Below are 20,467 nucleotides of genomic sequence, written 5' to 3' on the forward strand. Positions count from 1 at the left end.
AACCCATTTTATTTACATTGATTTATTGCATAGAGTTAAAGAAATATCAATTGCTAATGCTAAACTAAGTCTCCCTATTCAGCATCTAGACTTTGACCAACTGACAGGAAATCAGGCTGAGAGTGGAGGCTGTTCAGCCCGGAGAAGAGAGGCCTGGTAGTGGCCTTTCAGTAAAGCAGGGCTGGAAAAAAGAAGAGGACAGATTCTTTAGCAGAGTCTGTTGTGACAGGATGGGGGAAATGGTTTCAAACTAAAGAAGCGAGGATTTAGATGTAAGAAAAAAGTCCTTTACAGTATGGGTAGTGAAGTGTTGGAACAGGTTGCCCTGAGAAGTGGTGGATGCCTTGTCCTTGGGTTGTTCAAGGTCAGGCTGCACTGGGCACTGAAAACCTGATTGAACTGTGGGTATGCCTTCACTCTCAGGAGAGTTGGGACTAGATGATCTTTAAAGGTCCCTTCTAATTCAAATGATTCTACAATATATTTTGGATTTGCTTTAGTGAATAGCATATCTGATACATGCACAGCTGTTACCTGTCTGCTTGCTTTTAATTGCTACAGTTAAATGGATTTCATTAGAAAAATCATAGAACGGTTTTTAAAAATTCTGTAGCCTACGTCATCAGCTAGAAATCTCAGTCATATATCAGACAAGGTGAGGACATGTGAGTGAAGCAACAGTTCAACTGTTAGGAACAGGCAAACAACCAATGGCATTACTCAGTTTCTGAGACATGCAAGGATCTCTCTTAAACAAAACACTCTCAATGTAGGGCACTCCAGAAATAATTACATGCTTTAAATATGACTCGATATACTAGCATCCTGCTTGCAGCTGCAGATCCTGCTTCTATTTGTTGGTGTGGTCAAGCAGCTACTTTTCAAGTGCGGAATGCAAATGTACATTGGAGTGAATGAAACTCATTCTGCTCTTTGGGGGTGGAGGGAAATAGAAATTAAAAAAAAAATTAACTTTGCTTGATAAGCCAATTTTTATGAAGCTACCTGAAATGGATGCCTAACGAATGCTTAGGAAAGGCAGTTGTAAGCAATAACAGGGGCCAGCCAAAACATCAAAGACTTCAATAGAAAAGCAATTCATTTTCTAGTTCAGACACTGAGTATAAACGCGTGGAATACCAGTATGTACCAGTTAGTACTGACAATCATAGAACTAAAGCTAGCTGATTTTCTAATCTTTGTCATTTTGTATTTGTAGAGATGTTTATTATTTATAACCAGCAAAAAAATGTAGCATCTGAAACTAGATGGTTAAAGCTGTTTTCTTCTAGCTTTAGCTAGATCTTCAGAAATTGCTTGCACCATTTTTTCTGTAGCTTTCTTCAAACTGTTTGCTGTCTGTATTGCATGATCCAGAGTAGAATTTAAAATCTGTTGGAAGCAGCAAAATACAGCTTTGCTGAGGTAGGTATAGAAAAGGAAGTGCTGTGTAGTTAAGGTTCTCTGTAGCTTTTTCAACAGACCTACTTGGAATACACGTTGAGAAGTAAAACATATTTGAAGGCTACTCAAGGATTTAAGTTGAAGCATTTGTTACTTACTTCTCTTTGTGTAATCCTGCAGTGTTGAAACGAAACCACAGGACAAAAAGCTCTTGTAATGGAGGGAGAGTAAGGATGGCTCAGAGCTGTTAAGGCAGTTTAACCTACAGATTCTGCAATTGTTCACATTTGAGAAACACAGTGTGTTATATACATGTGTGTATTAACACACAATGTGTTAATATACAAAAATTTATTACTATACTGCATACGCAATACTAAAATGATTTTCCGTATTCACTTAAGGAGCTCTACCTTATACTAAACCTTATATGAATGTAGTGCATTATATCTGAAGTGGCACTGAAAAATTTCTCACTTCCTCATCCTGTCCCATAGTGGACTAGACAAACTTAGACTGAGATAATCAGTGTGCTAAGAAGGGGGATGTGCAACAGTGCCATGATATGGGGGTATGTGTTTTTTTTATTAGTTGTAGGGTTTCTAATTTTCACTCTCAAGTCTTACGTTTATGTTGAAGTCTTTGGCAGTTCTGTTTCTGATGATCGCAGATGTGTTTCGGGCAGACTTCTTGCTGGGTAAGCATTAATGCAAAAGGATTATTTGATCATCTGTGTTTGAATACAAGGTTTTATCAGCCTCAAAATTTGGTCTAAAAGTAATAGGTAGTGAAAAACACAACTTGATAAGCCAAGGTATTTTCAAACTGTAAATTTGATAATTTTGATAACCTGTATTTTCAAGTCTGTTTTACAGTGACTAAATTATAAAATTGCAGCTGATTATAATCTGTATTGCAGTAAAACAAAATAGATTCCAGAATGCAGACAGAAAATCTCTCAAAAAACATCATTTTCTTGGTGCTGTAACTTCTCTGAGTAGTCTGTGCCACAGATTCTCAAGTGTGGCCACCATACTTGCAGGAAATTACTGTTATTTGATAAAGCTGGTAGAACTTACAGTCACAGAATTTGTTTCAGTTCGTGTAGTCTGTGCTATGGTGCAGAATTCATTTTATTTCTCAGATTCTATGAATAATTGTATGTTAAGGATTATTAAATGTAGCACTTGGACAAATTTGTAGAGGTTTTTATTATTCTAGGGATCTGTGAATGGGAAAGTGGTTATATAATAAGAATTAAGAATTACTTTTTCTCAAGATGGAGAAGTATGTACGTCAGCTGAAGCTTGATTCATTAAACTACAAAGATAGAAGAACTACTCAGGTCATTATTTACATGATGATATTTCATTACTGAGTCAAATTGTAATGCGTAGCATGCTCTACAGAAGGTAAGCCATTGCCCCTGCTGATGATACGATGACTTTTTCAGTGCTGAACCTTTAATAATGGCATTTCTTGTTATCATGCATGCACACATGCAGTTGTTGTAGCTTACCTTTCATAAAGTCTGTTGACAGGTTCAGGTGGCTGTTGATTTGTTTGAGCCTTTTGACTGGGGATTCTCTTCTGCGAATAAGCTTACGACATTGAAGCCATGCGTAGAAATAAAGAAAAGAGGAATGTTGTATACATCTAGCATCTTTCTCTGAGCAGTGTAAAACTTAATTTCACGAGGCTACTGAACAAAAATCTGAACATATTAAGGATTTATCTAAATGAGACTAAAATATTTCTTTGTGTTCCCTTTTTGGGTTGAGTTTAGCTCTTGAACGAGTGATGTATAGAATTGTATTACATTTCTTAACAGTGAAAGGCCCCAGGAAGAAAGTGTTGCATAATGGCATTATTAGGACATCAGTCCCAATAATGATGTAAGTGCCACTTTGATGCAATGTTTTTTTGTCTTAATAGAGAAATAGCTAACCTGTACTTTCTGCTCGCTGCTGAACAGTAGATTAATTCAGTTGATCTACCTTCAATTGAAGGTTGGTACTACCTTCAATTTATTCCTACAGTACAAGGAGTCTAAGAGAGAAGTGACTTTAAAAATTACATGTTCAATATGTTTAAAAAACCAGGCAATCCTTGACTTTGCTGTATGTCACAGTGCAGAGCTGAGCAGGTATTCCCTTTTAATACTTGTTTCCAGTATGTACAACCAGGAATGAAAAGGTTGGTGTAATTATGGCCAGTTTTAATATTCTTCTATGTGGCACTGGATAACTGGAGGTGATACTGTTTACAGTGAAATATGGGACTTGTCAAAGAGCAGTGCAGATGTGGTAGTTGTTGTGCATAGGGAATTAAACTCAGGTAGGTGTGTAAATGTTGGATTTGCTTGTTTCAGCCCAGGATCTGTACTCATTTACTGTTCAGCTGAAGTGCTGTGGCTTGCTCGTACTAAATGGAATTTAGCCTGATACATGCACAATATAGCTTTTTTTGCTTTTGAGAATTTGACTCGTAATTGAAAATTATTTCAGTAATGTGTCATACTTACAACTTGAACCAGAGTTTTTATTTCTACGTGGAGTGCAAGACTGAACAGATTCCTTGTAGTTCCTGAGTTTAAATGGATTTTGGCTTTCTCTGGAGCATCTGCATTTAAATCCTGAAACAAAGACAAATCATTGAACAATTGGAACAATGCAAAGAAGAAAACTTGGTGTCGATTTGGGTATTTTTGAAATCATGATACCTTTTCTCTCTCTATGTTGCCTTGCGTGGAGTATTTGGTGACTTTCACATTTCATAAATTCATCGCTTTGTGAACCATAAGAATGGTAGGCTGAGATGGCTTCTGAATCATTGTCTAAAATCCCAAAACACATGAAAAATATCTGAAAATACACAAGCCAAGATTTCTAGTTTTAAGTCATTATTGAACTTCAGCTAAATAATTTCCAAGGCCTTCACAGTCAGTAACAGTTCTGCAGTTTGAAGTACTTTTCCATTCATTTTACAGGTGTGTCTGAGCTGTTAAGAATGGCTTTCAGCTCTACCTGTAAGCCTCAAATGCACTTTTTACTGTTCTTTTCAGTACTATAAGTGTTTATAAAAAACAAACAAAGAAAAAACAACACAACAACAGAACAAAAACAATTTGTTAGAAACTGTCCTGAGGAAGGAGAACACATACAGTCTTTTGTCTCCATCCTGAGTGGAACAGAGGTTTGGGAAAACCTTTCATTTAGTTTTTATGCAGAATAAGAAAGCTGTATCCTGAAACTGAAAGTGGATATTGAAACTTCATGTTAAGACTCCAGATTTCAGGTCTTCTAGCATATGATATAAATGCATCTGATAAGGAGAAAAAGCACTATCAAAGCACAGCGTGCATGTCAGTATTATGCTCTGGAAGACGTTAGTCTTCAAAAAAGCATCTAAAAAGATGGGTTAGAATTATAGAGTAATTCCATTTGGAAAGTATTTCTGGAGATGGTCTGGTCCAATCCCTCCTCAAAGCAGGACCAACCTATATCAAGTAGCTTAGGACACCTCTGTTAAGTTTTCAGTATCTCTGAGGATGGAGATAATACATCCTCTCAGGGGTGAACTGTTGTAGTATCTGATTCTAACCAAATGTAAAACCTCTTTTGCTTGTATTTTGCTGCTAATTTCATTGTAGCTTGTCTGCCACTAAGGCTGTTGAGTGGCTAAGTGGGTTTCATGTGGTCTCCTTTATGGTCTCCTTTTTATTCTTAGTATCTTGTACTATGCTAAGCAGTACCATGTGTTGGAATTCCAAAATAATTTTCATGGTGCTTACGTGTAACAGGAGTGGATTGTTTAACAAGACTGAATTGTAGGTATAAACACAGCTCTGATGTTGGTGTCCCATTGCTACTTACTCAGATTTTTATCTGATAAATCGGTCGGTTTTCTTAGAATGAAGATTGTATGTGTTCCAGTTTTCCTTTCCATTATGTTATTTCTTTGGGCATGAAAACAGAATGATATTTCAGTTAGATTATAATATCTTTATGATAAGCCTTACCGATATATTAGTGTTTGGCCACTTAACTGAGAAGAAAATAGATTTACTATAGAAAGAACTCTTATCTTTTCATCAACCCAAAAAGGTGTCAAGTGGAAACTTAAATAATCACAAAACAATGACTTTGTTAAAGGATACGTTCTGACAGAAAGACCCTGCCTTATCAGAGCTGTTCAGCACACCTTAAAATAATTTTATTTTGAAATAATAAACACCTTACTGAGAAACAATGGAGTATAAAATTCTGTGTATTTAGAGATGCTTACACACGCTGTATCAAAATATTATCACTGGTAAGGATGATATGGTTTCTTTGTAACTGAGCTATTAAGGTTTCAGTTTTGCAGCCTTTGGGGAATTAGAGCAATACTTGTGATGTACTTTCTGTCAAAACAGGAGTAAGGATCATTGTTTGCAGTATTTTATATACATGTTTTCACTGTAGGGAATGTAGTGTCAGCAAATTTATTGGCAAGCTTTTCTTATGTACTCATGGAAACAGACTGGAAGATTGAGCATTCCTTAAATGACAGGGAGAAGGAAGCAAGCTAGGTGAATTTTATTAGATAAATATTAGTATTTATTCAGTAAATAGTCCGTCAGCATTTTTCTCCCATGCTTGCCTTCTTTCAGCATACTAACGTGATGATGATTATGTTGTGCACTGAATGTTGTTATGAGATCTGACTTTGGATGGAGACTTGATTTGCTGGAAGTTCTAAAGCCCAACTAAGCCATATGGAACTATTTTAGCACCTTGATGAATCTGTAAATGAAACTTGACAGATAGACCCTTGCACTTGAAATATATATGGAGGTACTAATATGCTCTCCTTTCAAGACTACCAGATTAGTTCATTACAAATATTTGAGGTTATTACTGTTGTTGCTTGAATGTTTTGTGGTCATCCATCACTGAAAAAAGAGTAAACTTATTTCCACGCTTTATTAAAGTAAGTGTGTGTTATTTAAGTTTTATACCACTTAGATGGGCTACTTCAATATGGAAAAGAATCCTGTCTTTAAAAAAAGAGGGGTGTTTTTCCAATTCTCCAGTGGTCTGATATATCTCATACCATGTGATTAACTGGTAATGATTTAGAACACAGATCATCCTTGCATTTCATACATATCAGAAGAATATTCAGTGTAGTGAGCAGAGTCCAGAATAGAGGCACACTGCACATGCATGTATCAGTTCATTTAGCTGAAGAGAAGTGTCTGTACCTAGCCAAAACATTTAATATGCTTACCCTTTCATACTCTCTTCACTGGCACTATCTTTCTGACTTAATGTACCCTGAGTATGGAATCCAAGACCTTCCGCCTCATATTTTCCTTCAGGTGAAAAGAATCTCTGTTGTGCACAGACGGTAAAACACACTGATATTTTGTTTATATTACTGTGTACTCATCACACAGTGTGAACAGCAGCATCAAGTGTACATTAAATCTGTATAGCTTCTAGTTGTCTAGTTGCCATCAAATCTACAGTTTGGTCTGTTACCATTCTAATGGTAAAGGAAATTGGACAACTTATCAATACTTATTAACCTGTAAAGTTGGAATACAAGATATTGTCATGTAGTGTTGAAGAAGGTTAACACATTATCTACTTCTGTTATTGCCTTCAAATTGAAAGGTTTTGTAGGCAAGCAATTGCCTGTATGTTGTTGCCTTCTGAACTAGTAATAAAAGCAGGCTAGTAAACACAGCTAATCATCACATAGTTCAAAAAATATTCAGTGTGCCTTCAATTTTTCTTTCAAAATCAATACAAGTTATACAACTGTAGTACCTCAAAAGGTGAGCTTTCATGTTGTGCAAAAACTAAATGGAAAAATATTGTTTTCATAATATTACATAAATATATGACATTATACTATATTATATATTATTTCATAATATTATTATGTTCATCTAAATTAGAATGAACATGAAAACTTCTCATACCATTTCATTTGAAGAATACTTGCTTGCTAGCAGACAACTTTTTCCCAGAGGATCCATTTCTTTCCCATAAGCTGATTCGGCTCTCTTCTGCAACCTTAAATGGTGAAGAGGAAAACATTTGATCTGATCTCATAAAATACGTGCAAAGGAGTACAGATAATCTAGAGTTGTTTGAAGTTTTGATGGTTAATTATGTAAACATCTGCACTCTTTTTAGTTAAAAATACTACACAAATGTAAACAAACATTTTGCACTGGTACTGTGTTGTATCTAGTCACTCATATCTTGAATCAGTGCGGTTGCAATTAATTTTATACAGAGATATGATTTGACTCTTAGCAAAATGATGGCAGTAGTGTTTTGGCTTTGGAGTAGGAGTGCCAGCCTGGAAGGAGGTTTTAAGGGTTTTCTGAGAAGCTGAGTCTGTGAGCATTCTACCTGCTTTCAGATATTCCAGGCACCCTAACTTTCTGTACTCAGCAAATGATTGCAGTACCATTTTTTGTGATAATTCCAGTAGTTGTGTAAGTTTTATGCTTACGTGTGAATACGAAGATTGCATCTGTCACACTGCAAAGAGAAGTGGGCATTTCTCTGTGGAGTCACGGAACTTGTCTGGCTTGTATTTTCTCCTTCATTGTTCTTGCTAAGAAATGTATTTTCTTCAGGGGAATCAGCAATACTTGAAAGTACTGAGCTCTGTATAAAGTAACCCCAGGATAGCAGTTTTCAGTCAGGGTATTTCAAGTAGATGACTTGTACCAGCCTGCGTTTTCTAATTATCTTTTACTTGAGATGCAGAGAAAAATGACTTCTAAAATATGGAGAATGAAAGCATATGAAGATATTTATCTTTTGTTTTGTGGAGAACTAATTCAATTTTTTCCATGTATTTATGATCCAGGACAAAATATTACTATATTTAACAGTAAACTCAGTTTTCTGTAGCAGAATGCTTAGTCTTCCAGCAGTTCTGCAGTTAAAGAATCTTGGACAAAGTAATCGTTCTTCCAGCTGAATTATAATAATGAATTTTCAAAACCAGAAAGCTCTGTAAAACTGAAAATAATTGCTCATTTTCTTACTCAGAAATGAATGTTTTTGAAGCTAGCACTTAGATTACTCAGTGCAGCTGTGTTCATACTAAAGTTTTTTTTACAGTTAATGAAAAATTAAGCTACAATTTTATGGAAAAAAAAAAAATTCTTGAAGTAACATGCTATTCAAAAGCATCATGGTCTTACAAATGTTAGAGGAGAATATGTGATAACCACCCTGTTTTTCTTGAATAAAATGGAATAATGCAGTCTTTAAATGATAAGACTCAGTTACCTCCCAAAGAGAATATGATGAATGGGCAGATCCACAGGAACTGGGTGAAGGAGCCCATCTGTGCCTGCTGTCATCTGCTAGTTCTTTGATGTCTTCAAGCATCGTGCCAAGTCTAAATATTTCCCCTTCTACCTTTCTAAAATCAATCACAATACACAGCTAGTGAAACTTCTGTTTCTTACTATGATAACTGTATTTGGCATTGCAATAAACAGTTCATAGAGGGAAGAAAGAAATGGAGTTCACTGAGTCCCTTTTAAATGCTTGAATTAGTCAAATAGCTACCTTTATTATAACAAGGATATTTAAAGCATGAGATGAATTTTGGCCAAGTAACTTCAAGCTTACCCTGTGTGATATTAAAATAATGTTTTCACCTCTGAGAAGTGTGACTGATAAAGTAATAGTAGTTAGATGCTCCAAAATATGGAAAATACACTGATGAAGTACTTAGCATTTATCTTCAAACCTTTTGGGGTCAAATTCTCCAATGTTGACAGACTTGTCCTTGTAGTACTGCAGCTGTAAGTTACGGTGCTCCTCTCTAGCAGTTAAATAATTCCTTTCCAAGGCTTCAAGGTATCTTTTCAGTTGATTTAATGCCTTCACCAATAACAGAGAGTTCAACAGTAAATGATGTTATCATTAACAAGATATTGTAATATCTACATATGCTATGTAAGACAGATGATATTTGCAGTGATATTAGTAAGAATTCTGCTGCTGCTCTGAATTGTATCTACTATACCTATCAGTATGCTGTGCTGCTTGGTCATTTAGAGGTAAAATACTAAATAACCCTTCAGACACACTACCCTACAAATCACAATTAATGATTTCTATGCCAATTTAAGGCCTTTCACTACCTACTTCCTAACTGTAGTCTTTAATTTTAAAGAACTGAGCCACTTACTGAGCTCCTTCATTTTTCTTCTTAACCTCAGTTTAAGTCTGAGATTCAGAACAAATTATTTTCAAATGCCTGTTTGAGAAAAGCACTGAGTGTATTGCCAGAAAATCTCAAGTCTAGCCAATTAAAGTACACTTCAGGTAACTGGAAAGACATTAGTTTACCAGATAATCATCTTGTAAGAGGAATGTCTCCTTGGTCACGTGTTTAGAGAAGTCTTCCACCTTCAAGAGAAAATAGTAGAGTTAGATGTTGTTTTTTAAAAGCAAACATGCCAAGTTACCATAAAACTAAAGAATCAATGCGGAATAGATACTGAAACAGAGCTCTTTACTTTAATTTTTAGTTGATCTGTCTGTTCCTTTAGTATTTGAGACATCATCTCTCCTTGGGTTATTTTGGGCAGTGACTTAGAAGCATTTAGACTGCACAGTTCTACTGTATGAGTTGTTGGAAATGCAGATGCTGTTTTCCCACATGGCAATCCTATGTAATGTAAGAGAAAATGTATTAGTTGGACTTCTTTCCAAAACTTCTACCCAAAAGTGCTATTGATTTACTTGAAATGAGTTAGGTATTTGCACTTACTTTGTTCAGACAAACCGTGTGTAGGCTGTAGGGCAGAAGTGTCTGCTGTAGAGGGTTCAGGGGCTGTTCCAATGTCTCCTGAGTAAATGGCAAATCCTGCATTTGGAAAACCTGACTGAGGTAGTACCTGTCAAAGGGAGAATCTTGGTTTGAGGAAGAAGCATGCAGAATGCTCTGCACAATAAAAAGTTTGGAAATGCATAGGACTACTTTCTAAAGTTAATGGAAAGTTGATTATAACTGTATCATGTAATTTGCTTTGACTTTGGTTTGTGTATCTCATAGTGTATATACTGAAATATGCAACTTGGGTTATGAATCTGTATTTAGACAATATGTGTAAAGGGGAAGTATATTATAAAGGTGACAGAAAAGTTCTGGTGATTATTTGAAGTCATAGAAATAAGAATGAAATTAGGTTTCTTTAGAGGACTTCTGTATCTGATTGTATCGTAGAAAATCAGTATGATTCTTGATGTCAGCAAGCTGTGTTCACATTTCAATGTACCATCAAGAAGTTATAGGGAAAAGTATTAGAAGTTGTTCCATCCTGAACAGTTTATGAAGGGATAAGCCTAGGAAAGGACTTAAGCATCTGTTTAGCTCTGGAGTGAACTCAGTGGCAGGGCATGACAGTAAGAAGTGATTATCTAATTACCAACAAATCTTAACAGGAAGTTACTACTGTAAGAGAAATCTTAAAATTTGCTGTAAGACAAATCTTATTATAGAGCAAAACCTTCAAAAACAAAACAAAAAAATCCTGACCTTTCAATGAATGCTGGCCTGAATAGCTGAAGAGTGTAAGTCTTTAATGTAAAAACAGGCACAGGATTAAAAATATTTTAAGAAATTCCCATTTATATTATTTTTAGTGAATGAGAACATTTTCATATAATACTGGAATTAACTGCTTGTAGTGGATTTCCTGGTGATTTACTGCAATGCTTTGCTGTCAGGAATAACATGACAGAGCATCATAAATTTGGTAATGAAATCTCCATAGAGATTATATCCCACAGAACTTCGTGGAAGTGATTACTGACTGAAGTGGTACACGTCACTCTTGTTTTAAGAAATTCTCAATTTATTAAATTATCCTAATTACCTTTTGTTGTTGGGATGATTCTGGAATGCTTGTTCCTTCCTGATTTGTGACTTCAATGGAATCAAAACATTTCTGATTTTCTAGAATGCTGTTAATGGTTACTGATTTACTTAGCAATGTAGGGAAGGATGTTGTTCTTTTAATGGTGGGAATGGATTTATTATTTTCACTCATTTTTGGTACTTTCATTTCTGAAGTGACTTCATTACTGTCTTCCTGACACTTCTGAGCTTCACCTTGGCCTGCTATGAGCTCATGAGATGGAACTGATTTCTTAAACATGTATGTCTGCTCTGTGTTTTGAAAGATACATGCATCTTCATACTCATTAATCAACAGCAAATTTTCTTGTCTGCACCCATGTTTAGCAAGAGTAGAGGTAGAGGTTTTTGAAACAAAAGTGTTTTTGTTTAGCAAATCCTGAATTTTCTCTTCAGTACTCACTGCTTTCAGCTTTTCTAAGTGGTGCTCTTCAAACTTGGCTGCCTGTTGTTCACCTGTTGAAGGGCCTTGGACGCATTCACAAGCTGTGTGCTTGTTTGTGGTTTCGTCAATGCTTTCAGTCAGGGATGTTTCTGGTATAGTCTCATGTTCAATCAACTGCCATTTGCTCGTTAACTCTCCTGTAGGGAAATGGCGCAGAAGGACATGGGACATACTGGAGTGACTTGGAGGGTCTCTGCCATCTGGTTGACCACACCAGCTGTTCTTTTTAAAGGACAGTTCACTTCCAGATATTCCAGCTGAAATTCCACTTGTTCCTATGGTTCCTTTAGCATAGTTAAATACACCTTCAGGTTGTACATAAATCTCATAATTTGATGCATTTCTGTTACCTCCAGAAAGGGGTAAGTTCAAATCATCAGGGATGTAAGTGCAGTCATTCAATTGGTCTGACTTGCCATGGTGTTCACAGGCTATTCCCCCATCTCCATCACAAGGTAGGTCATCTTGTTCTGCATCAGTCGTGTCTGTGATACAGTGTAACTCATTTGGAATCGAGCAGCTCATTTGGGTTTCCATCCACTGCTGCTCTGTGCTTCTTTACTGCCTGCTCACCCCCTCTGTGGGCTGAATGAACGGCATCGTTCCTCTGTTTTTTGGGGATAGAGCTTCAATTAGTGCATGGATTGAAATCCATCAGGGATGAGTAGGAATTACTGTATATTCAATACAGTTCCGAGTAGGACCTGCTTTCTTAGGCCGATGTGGCTGTTTCGGAGCTGTGCCGTGGATTCGGGCTGGCGGCTGGGCCGAGATGGTGTGGGTGCGGTGCTGCGGGGACAAAGAGGAAAAGGAGAGCAGACTGCAGTGCAGGTAACTGCTGGCTATTCTTTCCCCTCGAGCGCAACAGCGAAAACTCTGGTAACCGGAGCCGAGGCCGGTAACGCAACTCGCGCTCCAGCAGCTCTGTAAGAACGCGCTCGCCGCCGCGCCGCTCGCCGCCCGCCCACCGTTATTCGATTGATTTCTCATCGCCCCCCAGCCCACGCGCGGTGGATGAAGGTAGCAGAGTAAGGCGCGGCGCCGTGAGCGGCAGCAGTGCTCGATTTCGCCTACCTGCCGGCAGCGGAGGCAGGAGGACGTAACCTCACAACCGAGAGGCGCCGCCCCGTGCCTTTCCCCGGCCTCGTGCATACCCGCCGGGCTCGCCGCCCATCTGGCGGTGCCTGCGCCCGCCAGCGGCTCCCATTGGCCGCTGTGAAAGATGCGACTTTCCGCCGCGGGCGGCCTCCGCGCGTGCGCGTAGCGCCTGGTGCCGCCGTCCGCCCCGCCTCGGGGACGCGCGGGGGCGCGCGGCGATTGGCGGGTTCGAAGCACGGCTGCGCGTGGGCGGTGCCGCCCGGAACTCCCCGCCGCGGCGGTCGCTGTGGAAACTGTGCCGGCGGCGCGCGGCCCGCAACGGAGGCGCCAGGTGAGGCGCGCGCGGCCCCGAGGGGTTTCATGGCCGGGGGCAGGGGGAACCCGGCGCCCGTCGGCTCCCGTTGCCGGGCCCGGCGCTGCGGGGGGGGGCGCGAGCCCCGCACGTATGCGGCACCGCCGTGCCGGGGCAGAAGCGGTGCGGCCTCCGACACGTCGCGTGCCCGCAGGCGGCTGGTGAAGCGTGCAGCGAGCGCGCGTGGAGCTGCTGGAACCGCGGCTGGACGTCGAGTTGCACCGCAGCCCTGGCGCCGCCTTCCTCCGGCGGCTCGCCCGGGGGCTGCGGTTCCCGTCGGCTGCTGCGGCCCGGCTTCGCGCGGGGATAACGGGCCTCCTGGGGTCGATCTGTGCCTTCCGCGTAAATGCCGGTCTTGTTAAAGCTGGAAGCACAGCCGATGTCATCTTTGCGACGCGGTCCTTACCGAGTCTTTGTTTGTACACGCGTTGCTATGATTTAGAAGCGCTCTATCGGCTCGTGGCAGCCTTCTGCTGCGCTGCTTCAATCTGTGGTTACGTTGGCACGGCGGTTCCACGGCCCGCTGGAGGAATGGACTTTGTGCCTTCAGTTACTGCTGAGCTTACACAAAACCTGCCCGAAACTTGAGCCGGCTTCATTGGGCCAGAACGCACTGCTGTGGGGCTCCTCGTAATGCTCTTGTTTGAGAGCTGCTTGCAATTGTATATTCCCGTTGCTCTTGCTGGAGAAATACAGCAGAACTTGATGCTTGGAACCTAAAACCCTAATTTTTTAAAAGATATTAATGGATATCTCAGCATTTTCTTCATGTGCTGTCCCTGTCACTTGGCTCAAATTGCTGTCTCCCTCCTCTCTTCCTTTTATTCCTTTTGCCGTCTGAATTATTTAAAGACTGGCACATCTGAGTGTGCTGAATAGCAGCGTGCACGAAAACAGGAGATCTGATTCTTCTGATATACTGAAAAGGAGATCAATGCAGTTTTGGAAATGAATTCTATCTCTTTGTTGGCAAAATCTCTTCCTAATTTGCTAGGACTATTGTTGTCTATTCTTGTGTTGTTTTGCCAGCAAATGACAGCTGATTTTTCTAAGCCACTCGGGTCCCCATGTGCATTATGGAGAGCCGCTTTTACTCCCCACAAGTTAGAAGTCGTATTAATAAATGTGTTGGTTTTTTTAAAAGTTAATGAGATCTGTCAGTATTTTCAACTGTATCTGTGCTTAATTTATTACGTTTAATAACAAAGTTATTTGTACTTTCCACTTGCTGTCATTCCTGTTTTTGGTAGCAGCTGCACAGTCACTTTTGCTCTGCACGACTTTGTCATTCATACTCAGATCTGTTTTTTAGTAGTCCTTATCAGTAACGTATCAGTGACTTAATTTGTTTCACAAGTACTGATCTTAGGACCTGGTGAGAGATGAAGCTGTTACGGCTGTTACCATTCCCTTGAAGGAGAGAACAGAAAGGTATCAGATGAAGGAAGAAACTCTTTGCTTTCATTTAGGCACTCAATCAGAAGTTAGCTATGTGAATGAGTGCATCTAAAATAGGATACTGTGTTGTTAAAGATCACAGTGTTGGGAGTGTAAAATACCAGAAGAACCTGGTGGGAAAAAAGCCTGGTGAGAGGTGAGAGGTGAGAGGTGGTCTGAGATGTGTGTGACATTGAGCAGATGGTCAGTGGCAGGTTGCCTCTTAGTGCTTGACATGTGTTCTTGTTCAGATAATAGAACTTCTGCTATAAACCATCATTAATATGAAGGGGAAGCTTTCGTGCCGCTGAGCTATAGGGGAAAAACATGTGGTCTACCACAGGGCTCCTCCAAGTCTTTTAATTTCTTCGCTCTTTTTTCTGCCACTGTCCTGCTGTTGTGCTGCTCAGAATTCGGTTCTGCATGCAGCGCCTCGTGGGCTCTGTTACCCAGCAGCCCCTGGTTGGTGCTGGGCAGCGTGTGGGATTTGTGTGGCAATGTGTTATTGAGTTTGGGTACAGCTGTGGGCAAAAGAGGCAGAACAGAGCTGAGCAAAGTGGAGCACGTTGTTAGAGACATTTGAGATAAACACTATCCATCAGCTTAACTACAACATTTTCTGTGGAATGTTTCCCATCTGGTGCTCCTTGGCAGCCTGTAGCATTTAGTGGTGTTTGAGTGACTGCCTGGGCTGAGAGAGGCCTGATGTCCAGCACTGGCATGGTGAAGTTGTCCTGGCAAGCAAGAGTGAGATTCAGATGTGAAGTCTGGTAACTCAGAGCCAGGACACCCAGCAACTCAGTTTTTGCTGTTCTTCAAGGCAGAGAGAAGATATTACTCCAGCATTTCGCATTGAAAATCTCATTGCACGTAGAATTGGTTCCTTGTTTCCTGACTAGTTTAATTATAAGGATATTAGATCTGTTATGCTGCAGGCACTTTGTCTTCTCTTCCTTTTGTATATTGCCATGGTGGGGGCTTGCCTTACGTGACCTACTTGCAGAACTGTCCTTAGAGTTATAATGGTTACTTGTGCGCATTTGTGTTAGCTCCTTGCACGCAGGGCGGCAGGTATTTAGCTGTTTACAGATAAATATTATTTCATAAAGGGAAATTCTGTTCTGAAAGATGTTCTGGGAGAGAGGCGCTGAGAGCTCCACCTGAACATTGCTGTTTCTTACACTCAGGTGTCAGTGCAGTACGTGCAGTACATGTGCGTTGGCTGCTGCTCTGAGTTCCTTTGCCTGCTGTAAGTATATGTACTGGTTGTTCTATTTGTTTTTGTCAGCAGTGCGTTCTCGGCCTGTAAGTTACTGTAAAGCTTGCATCATTGCAAGATGCCTTAAGCATTTCTCTTTACAAACCTGTATTACTGATGAATGCCTCATGGGGCACTTCCTCACTTACTGCAGTTAATAGTTGGCTTGGAACCACAACAGTACGCTGATGAACACATCAGCAATGAGGAGATGTTGGTTTTTCTCACTCATGTATTGCATCGTCCTAAGTGCCTGGCATTTCTTTCTGCTGTTGATGAGTGATCCTGTTAAAAGGAATGCATTTGTATTTCAGTGTGATTGTTGAGTGAAAATAAGGCATTGGTGTGAGTAGAGATAATACATTCTGTCCAGAAATGTGAACGTTCCTTAATTACAAGGTTTTGTTTTTTTTTTTTCCCTTTAGCTTTTGCTATCATGTGGTTTTCTCTCACTGCAAAGCGTCTATGCGTTTTTTATCCACGGCTTGGGTGCTTCACAGGGAAGGAAAATAAAATAACACTTAAGAATGTGGATGAGCTTCCTTCTGACTCAGACTGGGAAAGTGCTTCTGGATTCAGTTATTGGTGTTTCTGTTTTTTATGACCTGGAAGAAATAACTTGGGTCATTAAGATTCTTGTTGGTTTTTTTTTTTTTTTTTTTTTGTTTGTTTATTTGTTTTGTTTTGTTTCTTAGGACTGATCATTGTGAGCGATATTGAAAGTAATGCTAGGCAGTGCTTACTTGTTAAAGAGATGTTTGCACAGCCCTTTAATGATAAAGAGAAAAAATGAAGTGAAAGGATACGTGGGGTTGAAAAGGCTTGCCATATTGCAGATCTTGAGCATTAAAGCTGCAAACTCGATTATGTAAACTAGGTACAGCACAAACATGAAGGGAAATTTAACTACTTCTAATCCATGAAATAGATAGAAAGTATATAGAGATAATGCTAGAGGGCGTGTAGAAGTGCTCCTCGGGTTTGCTTAGCCTTTAACATAAAGTTGTATGAATGAGGGTGTCTATTGTGTTAGGCCAAAAAGGGCTGTATGTGGAGGAAGAGTGAAGAGGGATTGTTGTCCATGAGAAGGCCTGGAAGAACCAAGCTTCCTCTGCCTTGGATTGGAACGCACTGCACAGCACGGTCAGTTGTGTTTAGGTAACCAAAGAATGTAAAAATTAGATCAAGCTTGTTTAGAAATAGGGCAGCAAATTAAGCGTCTCCACTGTTACCGTGTTTGTCATAATGCAGCACTGTGTTAGCAGTTACATAATCGATGTTGGACTCTGCTCTGGAGCTGTGTCCATGCTTTCATTTTCAGCTGAGGGTGCAGTGTGATCCCCACTGCGTTGTGAGCAAGCTTTGTCTCAGACACACTTGCTACCTGTTGTTTTTTGTTTGGTTGGTTTGTACTGTCTTGAGAGTTAGGAGGATCTTCTTGCTTGGATATTTTTTAAGCTTATTAAAAATAAAATTGTGCGTTAATATAATCAATTATTATTTAGTCTTGTAAAGTAATTGTAGATTTTTATGGAATGTTTGTTATTTATTTTTCCTACCGATATTCAGTGTTTTCAGTAAAGCTGTTTTCCAGTCCTACTTTGGGCTGTCCTGGGCATCCTGGTGCTTGGTTATCGCTGCGACTTTCTCCCCCTGCAGCCATGCTGAGTTAAGTGTGTGGACAAAAGCCCTTTTTGTCCTTTACGGTAATGTAGCACTAGGAACAGGCTGGGGGCAGAAGATGAAATCATTTTATAGATCAAGGAGTCAAAGTTCTAAGCCTCCCTATTGTAATCCTGTTCTTTTGATTCATACAAGGTGGTTAGCCATGGGTCATTCAGTCCTAGCCATGAAATACCTCTTAGCATTATTTTGGTTCTCCGATGAGGAGCAGATGATTTCCTATGCAAAAACAGTTTTGGGAACGGGGGAGGAAGCTTTGAGTGCTGCTTTCTGTTAACATGCTGTAAGTGAAATCTTAGGCTTGTGCTGAGTGGGTTGGTAGGGTTCCTGTTCTGTTGAATGGGTGTCACATGTGGCCCAAAGCTGATGCAGTACCCTTTTTCCACCCACTTGGTGACTTTCTGCAATATTCAGTGATGTGATTTAGTTTCATGTGGTCTGATGTTTGTCAGTCAGCAGATAGATCTGGGGTGGAAGAGGAAGCATCTGGATCAAGCACATTAGATGCTAGTATTAATGTATTTACTTACAGCTTGTCTGGTGAGTATGATAGCATAGGCTGGGCCTTCCCCATGCACTGGGTAAAGACAAACTGTGCAGAATCTGCTCTATCAGGCACGCTCCTAGGTAGAGTCCCACGTAGTTACAGACCCCCACTGTCCTGCTCTGCCCTCTGGGTGCAGCCCACCTGTGTCTGGCAGGGGCTGCATTTGGTGTTACGCTGAACGCTGTGTGTGTTGGGAGCTTCTAAGCCAGTCCTTCATCTGGAGCCCTGCGGTTGATTGTGAGGGTATCTGCGCTATGTGTAAAGCCATCTGGAGGAAAGAAGATATTCCAGAGCAGGAATTGCTCTGCATCCACTGTTGGCCATGAATAAAACCTCAAAGTCACTTTGTCAGTAAGGGGGTTTCTGTGTGGCACCAGCTGATCAGCCGCTGAACTGTCAGACGCGGTGCAGAGCAGAGCATGTCGGTAAGGTTCCGAGAGTCACCTCACTGCTTGTCCTCATTTGGCGTTTGTTCACCTGCACGTCCCCCTCGTGGCTCAGCACTTGTGCTGTGTCGTGCCAAGGTCTGGAGAAAACAGCTGCTTCCCAACATGTCACTCTGCTATGTTAAGGAATGTTCAGAGGGGAATGGTTATTACTGCACAAATGCTTTTGGCTGTCCGTTTGCTGTGCGAATGCAAGGTTAAATTTGAAGTAGAATTAATTAAATTTGGAGGGACTTATCTCAGGCTTCTGTGTTAATTTAGGTGAATTTTAAAAATATCCCTGGACATCATTAAAGACTAAAATTGTGGTTTGTGTGGTTTCAGTTGTGGTTCAGTACCTCTAGACTCACTGTTGATGTTTATATGTGGATTTACACTTTCAAGGTCTTAAGGAGTCAAGCTAACCTCTGTATTTCAGTAACAGAACCATTGCTGTATTTTTTTTTTGTCCTCAGTCTGTCTTTTTCTTCACATGGTACACAAAGCTCTGCTTTGTTTTCAGGTAATCCACTGCAAGATTCTTTTCCTGTTTTTTCACTTATGCTGTAGCCACTCCCTGAAAGAAAATTCAGACTTAGTTCAACACTGGAAAAATTGCTGTAATCTTGAAGCAACCACTCTCTGTAGCTAATTTTTGTAAGGAAATAGTATGTGTGTGGTTGGTCTGTCTCAATTTATACTTCCACCATGTCAATTCCGAATCCCTCAGCCTTTGATGATGTCATTTGGCAGATGCTTCTGTAGGTCTGTGAAAAATAGCAGATGGGCAGAGAAGGCCTTGGTTTGTTGCCTCCTATAAGGTGAGGCAGGACAAGCTGGGCTGGGTGTGTTCCGGCAGCCAGCCCCCAGTGACTGGTCAGCCTGTGGCTGCGAGGAGGCCTGTAGCTGCTGATGAGCACAGAAATGATTTTTGATCATCAATCATCTGACAGTCTCCAAAATGGAAATATGGTCAAGGGAGATGGTGAGATGAAGGAAGGAGCCAAGGATGCTGCTGGAATCTTCTGATTTGAGGAGGTAGTGTCTGCAAGAGTCGTCATGGATATCTACCACCTTCATTTTTAATTAATCGCTCTGATTAATGTGCCTTTAGTTGGACGTGGGCCATTGTGCCCGCATCAGCCACCTAAAGCCAGCCATGTGCCATGCAGTCAGCAGGAGGGGGCAGCAGGGCTTCCAGCAGCAGGGAGGTGGCACCCACCTGAGATGACATATGAGATGGACGTGGAGCCCAGTTAAATCAAGTTGTTGACATGTGATGTGAAGCATCACTCTGGGGTGATGAGTGCAGGCAGGGCCACTTACAGCCGGCTGCTTGCAGGAGTTGCCTGACTTGAGCTTTGTGCAAACCTGTGCAGAGCAAATACCTGTCATGTGGTCTTCTCAGTGTGTGGGTTGCAATGGTATTTAAAAATGTATGTATCACGCTTTGTAATTGCTAAAGTATACCCACACCCACTTGTTGATGCCAAATAACTCTGGTGCTGAGCGTGGGAGGGCAAAGTAGTTGTTTGACTGGAAGAACACTGTGAACAGTCTCTTTGAAAGATGCTGTCAGAGAGGAGGGTGGTGAGAAGCATGAATATTCGTACCTGGTAATTGATGAAACTAATGAGAAGACATTGCCTTCCTTGACAATTAAGAATGTAGAGATTGGTGAGTTCTGTTGACAATTTTAAGTCTGAGTTCTGTTCTTGTGACATTTCTGCAAGCTCTTGATGAAATATGCATTTGTGAATTACACAACTGTATGTTTACTTTCAAAGGAAGGTAGTGTTAGTGCTAAGAAATAAATACATCAACTCCTCTGCTAAAAATATACTTAAAAGTGGGTAAACTTCTA

General features: G+C 40.5%; 2 protein-coding genes across 3 annotated transcripts in view; one reads left to right on the plus strand and one right to left on the minus strand.

The window, feature by feature from the left end:
- AKNAD1 (AKNA domain containing 1) lies at positions 1-16,392 on the minus strand. The gene is made up of 16 exons (XM_048947135.1): positions 13,660-16,392; positions 11,318-12,592; positions 10,210-10,336; positions 9,956-10,107; positions 9,786-9,845; positions 9,181-9,314; positions 8,712-8,847; positions 7,921-8,078; positions 7,379-7,472; positions 6,679-6,782; positions 5,280-5,362; positions 4,127-4,240; positions 3,929-4,039; positions 2,924-3,005; positions 2,031-2,097; positions 1-1,392 (listed from the first exon to the last, which is right to left on the minus strand). The coding sequence occupies exons 2-16, from the start codon at positions 12,338-12,340 to the stop codon at positions 1,273-1,275; spliced, it is 2,565 nt and encodes an 854-aa protein (XP_048803092.1). The 5' UTR covers positions 12,341-12,592; positions 13,660-16,392; the 3' UTR covers positions 1-1,272.
- GPSM2 (G protein signaling modulator 2) overlaps positions 13,094-20,467 on the plus strand; it is a 25,276-nt gene continuing 17,902 nt past the window's right edge. Inside the window, exon 1 of one of the 2 annotated variants that reach the window (XM_048947145.1) lies at positions 13,094-13,232. The gene's annotated coding sequence lies outside the window, so the exon portion shown is untranslated. The remainder of the gene's footprint in view (positions 13,233-20,467) is intronic. The other variant, XM_048947144.1, reaches the window with a different exon arrangement.

This window comes from Lagopus muta, chromosome 5 (assembly GCF_023343835.1).
Source record: "Lagopus muta isolate bLagMut1 chromosome 5, bLagMut1 primary, whole genome shotgun sequence".
In the NCBI taxonomy this organism is placed as follows: Eukaryota; Metazoa; Chordata; class Aves; order Galliformes; family Phasianidae; genus Lagopus; species Lagopus muta.

What these genes read in the sequence shown, in the direction of transcription:
- AKNAD1 (XM_048947135.1), bottom strand. Translation starts at nt 12,340, where the DNA reads ATGGAAACCCAAATGAGCTGCTCGATTCCAAATGAGTTACACTGTATC. An exon ending in CAGATCAACTAAAAATTAAA is followed by an intron (nt 9,846 to 9,955) that starts GTAAAGAGCTCT and finishes TTTCTCTTGAAG; the next exon opens with GTGGAAGACTTCTCTAAACA. An exon ending in AGTGAAGAGAGTATGAAAGG is followed by an intron (nt 5,363 to 6,678) that starts GTAAGCATATTA and finishes TCATGCCCAAAG; the next exon opens with AAATAACATAATGGAAAGGA.